Here is a 9,483-nt window from a genome sequence, read left to right as displayed (position 1 = left end):
AACCAGGAAAATACTTAAATTTTACGCCTAAGAGTTTAAAGCTGTCCTTGTTCAATTTTAAAATTAGAACTATAACGGTTCTTGAGAAAAATACATTTGCAAACTGCACCTGATTTGCTACAAGAGCAATATACATCTGGTTTCACATTTGATTAAAAGTACATTAACATCATAGTGAAACACACGCACTCTTCCTGCGTTTAATTGTTTGTGCTCATTTTCAGATTAATTTATGCATTGACAGCGATATAAGTCTCTCCCCATCACATCCCATTCTTAACACCCCCCTACCCTAATATCCCCACACTCCCACCAATAGGTCAACTTTTCATTTTTTATTGTTTAAATGTAAAGACCGGAATGCCTTACTGTTTCAAAATACTTTCTTGCGCATCCTGGACCTTTTGAAATATTTTAATGTGACAACACTGAAAATACACTGATATAATGCAACCGCCTTTACCTAATTGTTGGGCTATTTTTATTCGGAGTTTGCTCCTGAGGCGTAACACCAATTCTCCCTCTCAATTAGCTATGCTGTAAAGTCAATAGGTAAAATTCACAACAGTACAGTAAATTACATCCTTTGCAGTAAAATAATTTGATTTTCCCCCCAACTGTTGGAAGAATGTATTGAGAAATAAATGAAGGCAACTTGTCTAAAATAGTAATAAACACATTTGCAGAGGGAGGTAGAAGACTCAGTATTTAAGTGTGGAAAGTGTAGTGCATGGAAAATGTAATTGTTTACACAACAATGTTATAATTTTGATGTTACACTCATTGTGGTCCACAACAATTAAATAGTTAAAACATCAATAACGAAAAGACAGCTTTTTGCATATGTAATCCATGTACTATTTAGTTTATTAATACTTGACCACACACTGTCAAGTTTTCAAATTTATTTAATGAATTATGGTTCCAGAAGTGGAGCAATAGACCAAAGCCTTCTGTTTCACAAGAAAGGACTGAAACTGGGTGGGGGAAACATTTTATGAAATAAAGTATCCAAAACTCTTCTAAGGCCGCCATGTTTGCTTGCTGCCATCTGCTTTAAATGAGCCTGGCAGCACATATTATTAAAGTGCTGGGCTGGCGTGCAATGTCTCCAAGAAGAAAGTATGACCTTCATAATAAATTTCGTGGTCATTGCTAAAACTGGATCATAACACACAGAACTAAGTGCACACAGAAGTGTAAATTTCAGGCATCGAGAGTTTAAATCAGCATCAATTTTCAGGTTAAACACCAGTATTCTACATCATTATTCTTTGATTTCTGGAAGGATTAATAATATCTGGAGATTTCAATTAAATATTTTCCTGGGGGGAAATGGGATGGAGACACTTCCAAGCTAGCTTCTCAGATGAACTTCTTAAAAGGTAAATTCAAATTAATAATAACAAACAAAGATAAATATCAGCAAGAAGGATAGGGTTCAGATGAGTTCAGCCTCACGAAATGTCTACACAGGTTAAAAGCAGGTGGCAGTTTTTTAAAAAAAATCGGTATTAAACAACCTGGAGACAATGTACAAATATGTGTTTACCAAAGAGAAAGTGGAATTCAGTATTTACATAGTGTCAGAACCGCGTGCTTTTGCTATCATAGGTTGTATCAAAGCTAATCTTTTCTGTAGAATGGAATCGCGCGGTATTAAAGACCTTGATTCGTCGTGTACCGAGCAGAAACCTGGACTTAGGTCGCACAAATAGCTATGGGATATCATAGATTTATTTTTGTTAGTGAATTCAAACAATTAATTAGAAGTAGTGTTTTGTATGGAGGAAAAAAAGTACTTTGGAACACAGCGACTACTCCCACGGTTCCTGACATGTTATGAAATACCACAGGACGCCCTGTCACACTCTGTGCTAACAAGTTTAAACAGTATTTTAATTGGATTTAACGGTGAAACGATGAAAAATCATTATCTATTAGGGCTTTGATGTCCATGGGCGGCCGTAAAGGGTAGTGTAAAAGTTGGGGTTGAAGGAAATAGGTCGAGAGGCAACACTCATAGCGACAACTGACAATAAGTTGCAGTCAAATCCATTGGAACAGCATTGATTTAAAAAAAACCAAGAAATATCCATACTGTTAACACCAACCAGCGTGCGCACAGCAATGCATCAGTTCATTCTTTGTTGGTTTTCCATCTTTGTGGGCATATAAGCACTTATGCGTATTATTACGACATACTGCTGCTGTGGACGGATATATTCATGTGTATTAGAACATATATAGACAACCTATTTGTACGTTAATTGTTCCATCTGAAAGTGTCTATAGCTATCGCCTTGTGAATCCTGCATCTTTGCGACCAGAATGTTAAAAACCCCAAGCGACCACATAGCAAGATCACGTTAAATGTAGAGAAGCTTGAGATTGTAGGGAGAAAAATGAAAACATAGAAACACAGGTATAAAACGGACGTATCTCTCTCTTTCTCTCTCTCTCTTTTACGCACACACACACTAAACACTCATTGCCCCACACCACCATACGCACACATACACACACGCACATACTTTCATCCACTCTCGGTTTCACAATGTGCCCCTTGCTGCTTTACTTCGGACTGGCTGTTACTTCAATTTCGATACACAGTTCTTAAAAAAAAACTCTCCCATGACAGCATGTGCTAGAGTTTTGACCCGGATGATAAAAACTGAAATGGAAACAGCAACTGAAATCTACAACAGTCTTCTCTAGGCAAGGCATTACCGTCTTTACATCTTCACTGTCTGGAAACGGTGGCTCTTTCAAATCTTCTTCCGAATAATTTATCCAACATAGCCAGCATGTAACTACGCCTTAATGGTATCATTTACAACATGATGCATATACGTATGCATATATATTACATACATAAAATTATTAAAGCACGGACAATTATCCGCATATCAGTGGGATGGAAAACCCTTATAATCTACATTGTCGATCACGGAGCAGAGAACCACACCAGCAGTAAACAAATAACACAGACACAGCTGCGATAGATCTCTTTTATATCACTTTTGTAACTGTTTCAGCGTAACAACGTTTTTTTTACAAGAATATTCCATCATACCCACAGAACAAACCCACAGGACAACGCCTCTGCAAGGGTACAATGCTTGTACTTTTTTCTCTAGACGTGTTTTTTTTAAGTCTACAGGTAAACGGCTTGGCAGTAGTGATAGGAAAGTTTAGTGGCGTGATTAAAAATTTGAGAGAGGTGTTTGGAAGGTTGGGGGGAACAAACATAATATAAAATAAATTTGCTTCCACGTGGAAAGTAAGAGACAAGTTGAAGTTTGGGGAGAAAGGGGTGGGGGCGAGGATGTGGGTGGTGGTTGTGGGGCAGGAGGGGCAACTCGTTATCGTAACAAAACAAAACTTTAATCAAGATCAGTCCTGGATGCAAATCAAGAACTTCAATCAACCTAATTCGAAGTTCTCTGAGACTTTTTTTCTGAAAAAAAAATCAAAGAAAGAAGTGCCTGAGACACTCAACCCAAAACTCTTATTCCTACAAAGGCAATGGGAACCGACACAGAATACAAGTGTTCTTTAGAAGGATCCACTGTGTGATGGCTCTAAAAACACGTTTTGTCTATTATCCTTTAGCAGTGCTCTTTTACAATTTGATCACTTTTTTTTAAAAAAAAACATCATTTTCGCCAATACTGCAGGCTAGTGGATGCGCTTAAAGCGACTAAAGGTTTCTTTCCTTTTAAAATGTTGTGCTAAATTCTTTTTATTTAATTGTTTAATTCTGATTTCAATTTTAATTCTTGGAGAACATAGTTTTGACGACATAAATCGCACTCATTATAAGAAGCAAAAGGTTATATCAAAAATTATTAGTATAGAATCACAGGAAACCTGGTTTGGAACCAGAAAAAAATACAAAACAGATATAGATACATAGACACAGGACATTTTTATAATTATTTGGAAAATGTTATTTTCCCCCTAATTTCTGTTTTTTTTTAAAATGCGCATACGATGTTTTTAAATTTTACAAAAAAAGAAAATAAAGACTAATATTTTACAAAATGATAAGCGATGCTTGTGGTAAGTGTTGTTCTACATATGATGCAGTTCAGTTCCTTTTCACAGAATAAATCCCACAGTCAACAGTTTGGCCTCTTGGAAGGTCCTTTTATTTTCACAGATATCATCCTATAGGAACTTGCAAGTTCTTGAATGGAGAGGGAGGCTCTCCTAAAATGCTTGTGGTTTTGTTTTGTTTTGTGTGGGGAGGGGTATCCTTCTCTCATCATTGAATGGACATATAAGGCCAGTTGAAGCTGCTCCCCGACAGTAACATATCTCTGATGAGGGTTTCAATTGGGGTTTTACCTACCAAGCGGACGAAGAAGAGCTGTTCGATGACCGAAGAGGAGACGGTGCGAAGAGAAGGCAATCGCAGTAAGAGCTTGCCAAAGCGACTCGGCTGGTTCGGGTACTGGCTCCTCACATATTCCTCCAGAGCACACTGAGATTTCTCCTGCAGGCTTTCTATGTGGGCAGCATCCGACAGGCCACAGGCGTCTTGACAGCCAAAGAAAAACAGAATTAGTGCCGCTATCAGTCGACCTTTTGTTTTATTTTAATCCTCGTTTATTGTTTTGATATCAATCCACACACACACTCTCCCTTTCTCTCTCTCTCTCTCTCTCTCACCGACAGATATACACACACACACACACTCCTTGCATGTTGGAGGCGGACAAGCTAGCTGATAACGTCTCAAATTGTTTTTTGTTGCTGCAAATATTTCGGCAAATGCAGTCTTTGATGCCAAATGAAATAGCTCTCCTAAGCTAGTATTATAAGCAACAAAGAAACTCTTAAATAATATGTACGCCATTTCCCGCAGAGAACCAAGCCAGAGACACCAGTGTCTGGGAACACTGTGTGATAGATACTGGTACGTGTTATTGTTCCTTTTCCTTTGCAGCATGTGTTAGACATTGTTTCTTGTGCAGTTCACGGCTATGCAGCCTTTTCTTTAACTCAATATTATGAACGGTGTAATCTGGCACATTTTTTTTGTGTAAATGTGATGAATAAGGAGACTTGGAATATATACCAAGCCTTATAGTGCAGGGTTACCAGAGTATGCTTCGAAATCTCTCCTTTGTGCTAACAGTTTAATGATATAACTGCGTAAAATATCATGGTTGTATTGTCAGCATAATTTCCAATGTATATTTATGCATTATAATAAAGACAGTCTTCATACAATTGATGAACGCTAGAGCTCTTTTTCTTCAAAATAACACCTATAGATTTTTAAATATAAAGTACAATTTTATGCCTATATACACACTGGCTGCACACTATCGAGTTGGGAGCATTTTGTCTCTGAGAAATTGCGCTTTCCTTCAGGAAAGGCTGTTGGGCGATTTGTGGACGCTTTAATTTATCTGCTTGGAAGCCATATTTTAGCGTATGAATTAATAAAGTAAAATAGGAAGTTTGGGTCACGACCCAGCACTTGGAAAGCATCCAGAATAAGGGGTTGAAAATACTATCCGGAAACCTAAGGTAAAACCACAACATGCCTCCTGTAAGCTCCAGTAACTTCAAGCGGCCCTCTCAAACAGGCCAGCGAAAAAGAAAATGGCAAGCAAAACACCGTCCCGATCATCAATACGCTCTCTGCTTTGGAAAACTTGGACAGCTTTGAGAAAGGCTTCCCATGAATTCCCCTCTGGCTAACAATCAAAACAAGTTTGGTCAAAACTGGAGAGGTGGGGGTGGGGAGGTGAGGGTGCAATGTCAAGCGGTTGAACAGACATCTATAATCTCTGTCTTTCTATAATATTCGCAAGTTTGTCTTTTTGTGTCTTTTTCTTATTGTGGTTGCTCTCTTTACCAACAGTTCCCCTATTAAGGAATAATTTATCAAGATTTGGAAGTTGTTGAAAAGACGATTAATTTGTATTTTTACTGATCAACTTCCAATTGATTTACATCAGATTATGTTATTTAATAAAACCCTCCTGATTAAAACAAATCATCGTTATGCCGCTTGACTAATATCATCTTCTATATAAATAAACCACCCAAACCATTCATATTTTCTCCAGTGCCCTTACTGCATCCGAGTGAGGAACCTTATTGATTTAGATCAGATTTGCTGAACTTTCTGTCCCGTTCGCCCCCACCTCCCCCCTCCCCACCTCCCCCCTCCCCAGTCCCCCCGTCACCTTTCCACCCGAGTCACTCACTCACCTGATGTGAATAGCACAATAGCTTTGAGACAGCTGTACTCTGCCGAGTCGACGTGGAGGGCTTTCAGTTTTTCGACCTGCTCCTGGAAGATCCTTATGTGATCCATGAAAGCTACCACCCTGTCTGCAGACATTGGCGAGGCATGGAGCCCGGCAGCGGCCAGCAGAGGAGCCACATGCAACGGCATCGAGCACTGGGCAGCGTTCAGAACAAACAACTCACTCCAAGTCAGCCTGAGCAGAGCCACCTGATCTGTGATCTGCAGATCTGGGAAAAAAGGAATATTCCTGGCCCATTCCACGGCGCTGAATAGCAAGCGTGCAGCCAGTTCACAAATGTTCTCGATGCCCATGATGTTGTTGGGTTGCATACATTGACTCCCATACCGAGAGGTTGGGTAAGGCTCGGCCCGCAGTAGTAACGAGATGTATCCAGACAGATAGCAATGGCCGTTCAAAGGGTCCCCATTCGTCAACGCATACTGGCCTGGGTTTGGTTGAGTTGGAGGCATTCTTCCTCGCTGAACCGCTGACAGAAAGAGAAAAAAGGAGAGGAAATGTACATCCACAAAGCGCAATACAACCCGCCCGAAGCTTCAGAAATACACATTATTTTTACCATTATTTTAGTTTTTTTTTAAAGTTCACAAACAATCGGTGTCATTTCCATGTAAAAATACAATATGCGACGTTATTTTTTTTTAAAAATGACATAAAATTGTAAATACCAAACACAGCTTTACCCGTCAGAGCACTCCACATTGTGGCAGTTTTAAAAAAAATCCAAATCACAACATTGCAGAAAGAATTGCTGGATTGCGAAAACTCCCCCAAACTGCAACACCCACCCACAGTTACAATTGGAAAATTCTCCAAACATCTAATGCATGAATGCAAACGATTAACTTACAATTACAGGGGGGAAAAGACCGATGTATTAACCATTTGAATCCACAAAAAAATATGCAGCCATGCTTGTAATTGTTAAACTCTCTCAACTTTGAAGCTGTGAATTCGTTTTTCTTTGAGGTTAAGCAATTTTTTATATAAAAACGTATTTTAAGAATGTGGTTTGGGCAACTAACCCATACCTTTTTTGTTTGGAAAAGGGTTACAATTAACAGCTTAGACTTTCCTATCACAGCATTTTCTCAGATTGAAGTAAACTCGCGCATTCAGAGATTTGCAGCCCGGATCTCCTCAGATTTACAGTGATGCTTAATAAAATATTCACCTTCCCGCCTCATCCCAACTTTGAGGCATTTTTTCAGGCGGCAGTACTGACATTGATTGCGGTGGTGCTGGTCTATAGGACAATTCCGGTTGGCACGACATGTGTACGTTAAGTTTCTCCGAACACTTCTCTTGAAGAAACTTTTGCAGCCCTCGCAAGTGAACTGGCCGTAGTGCTTGCCGCTGGATTTATCCCCACACACCACACACTCGATGTGCTGCTGTTGCTGCTGGCAGGGCTGCTGCTTCTCGCCGCCAGGCTGGACGCTCTGACTGCTGCCTCCGAGCGGAGTGGAGGGCGGCCCGGGCTGGCCCGGGGTCTGCGGGGTATGGGGAGCAGCCGACGCCGCCTGCTGCTGCTGTGCCTGCTGCTGGCCCGGCTGCGTTTGTGCAGACTGACCGCCCTGAGCTCCGGCCACGTCGTCCTGAGGATCTCGCCAACTGCTAACTACCATTGCCATATCTCGGGCCCAAAAAGTGCGGGAAAACAAGTTGATCGCACGGATTTTTTTTTGTCCTGTTGGTAGGGAGCAGAGTTGGATGGTGGTAACAGAAAATGGAAAAAAAAGGGAGAGAGAAAGGAATAAAACTGCGATCAAAGCAACGCAGACAGACAGACACACATAAGGAGCAGTGAATGAATGAGTGAGTGTTGATCAACAGTAACCGAAACAAATGGGGGCCAAAAAAAAGAATAAAGAAGATCCCGATCAGGGTACGCAAGTGTCGGGAGGCCAGATCCAGGGCAACACACAGTCAGCCATTCAGGAGACCAATATAGGAGGGAACGAGGGGTTAAAGATTATGGAGAGTTGGGGGAAAAAAAAGAGACGATCTCAATTCGAAGGAACACACACACACACAGACACACAGAAAAATAACCATGCGATCCGAAGTAAAAGTATGGCGAGTGTTAAATCCCTGCTTCTTCGGAGAGGAACAGAAAATAGAAGATCGGAATTGTCAGGAAAAAAAAACTCACCAGGACAAAAAAAAGGACGGTCGACGTTAAAGCGCCCTATTTTCACCTCTCATGCGGAGTGGAGAAAGAAAGAGAGGAAAGAAAAAACAACTAATAGAATATGCAAGGGGGAGACAAAATGAATGCGTTTAAACGGGAAGACTAGCGGAGCAATTTTTCCGAAAGGGGGATCTGCGCGAATGTCTGTATATAGTGAACTTTGACACTACTATTGAAACTGACACGTTTCTATGGAGATCGCTGCCTTATATGGAGCTCATGTCAAGGAGCCAAGAGAGGGGCTGTTGGCAACTGATAATCAAAGGCGACTGGTCATAGCCCTGAATTGGGGCTGGGGAGGCTAAGGTTAGCCAGCCTCCTGCACACTATTGGTTAGCCGTCTTATTTATTACCTACGACGCTCTGACAAGCAAAATTTACATTAGATCTCCTGCGCTGGTATTTACTTTGAGACCTTATTAGTATGGGTCGCCTGTGGTCACCACAAAAAAGCAACACGAGGACCCTGTGTTTGTAATATAACAATGCAGCAAGCAGCCTCGAAATTTCAGATTATGGGAAAAAAGTTAGTTGACAATCAAACTTTCTTTTCGTATTTTAATGGATCATTGTTTGAAAATAAATAAATAAAACGGGCATCTCATCCCTTTTGTATCAAAAGAGAAAAAAAACGTTGTTATTGCTGTTGCAATATTAATTCGGTGAGCATTATTTTTACATATTTCATTTTTATTCTGTTTTGAATTATCCTTTGATGCCTCGCTACAATGCCGGTGAGATTTCAATTGTGATTTGCAAAGGACGGAAAGTTGCCATTGTGTTGGAGACTAGGGAGCTGTGCTTGTAACTGTAGGATAAGTCCAGCAGAAAGTGCGGAGGCTGTTAACGTGCCTTGTATTTTACGTAAATTAAATCTCAGAACAGCTGTATCCGGCTGCCATCTAGCGTACAGTAGACAATTATCAAATATAATGCACCCACCCAGCTGGATAACCCACCAGATGGGCTTTTATTGAGGGATTTGTTTAATGCGAA

At 40.5% G+C, this 9,483-nt stretch overlaps 1 protein-coding gene across 2 annotated transcripts; it reads right to left on the bottom strand.

The window, feature by feature from the left end:
- Positions 1–3,005: 3,005 nt before the first annotated feature.
- nr2f1a (nuclear receptor subfamily 2, group F, member 1a) lies at positions 3,006–8,615 on the bottom strand. 2 transcript variants are annotated; one of them, XM_060836712.1, is made up of 4 exons: positions 8,449–8,615; positions 7,468–7,983; positions 6,235–6,762; positions 3,006–4,545 (listed from the first exon to the last, which is right to left on the bottom strand). In XM_060836712.1, exons 2-4 carry the CDS (start codon positions 7,925–7,927, stop codon positions 4,271–4,273), a joined length of 1,263 nt encoding a protein of 420 aa, XP_060692695.1. In that variant the 5' UTR covers positions 7,928–7,983; positions 8,449–8,615; the 3' UTR covers positions 3,006–4,270. The 2 variants fall into 2 exon arrangements, with proteins under 2 accessions (XP_060692695.1, XP_060692687.1); XM_060836704.1 differs by having other exon boundaries at positions 7,468–8,615.
- Between the last annotated feature and the right edge of the window lie 868 nt (positions 8,616–9,483).

The sequence above is a fragment of the Hemiscyllium ocellatum genome, chromosome 2, assembly GCF_020745735.1.
Source record: "Hemiscyllium ocellatum isolate sHemOce1 chromosome 2, sHemOce1.pat.X.cur, whole genome shotgun sequence".
NCBI classification, from domain to species: Eukaryota; Metazoa; Chordata; class Chondrichthyes; order Orectolobiformes; family Hemiscylliidae; genus Hemiscyllium; species Hemiscyllium ocellatum.
Note: the sequence above shows the minus strand (reverse complement) of the source record. Positions and strands in the feature narration are given on the sequence as shown.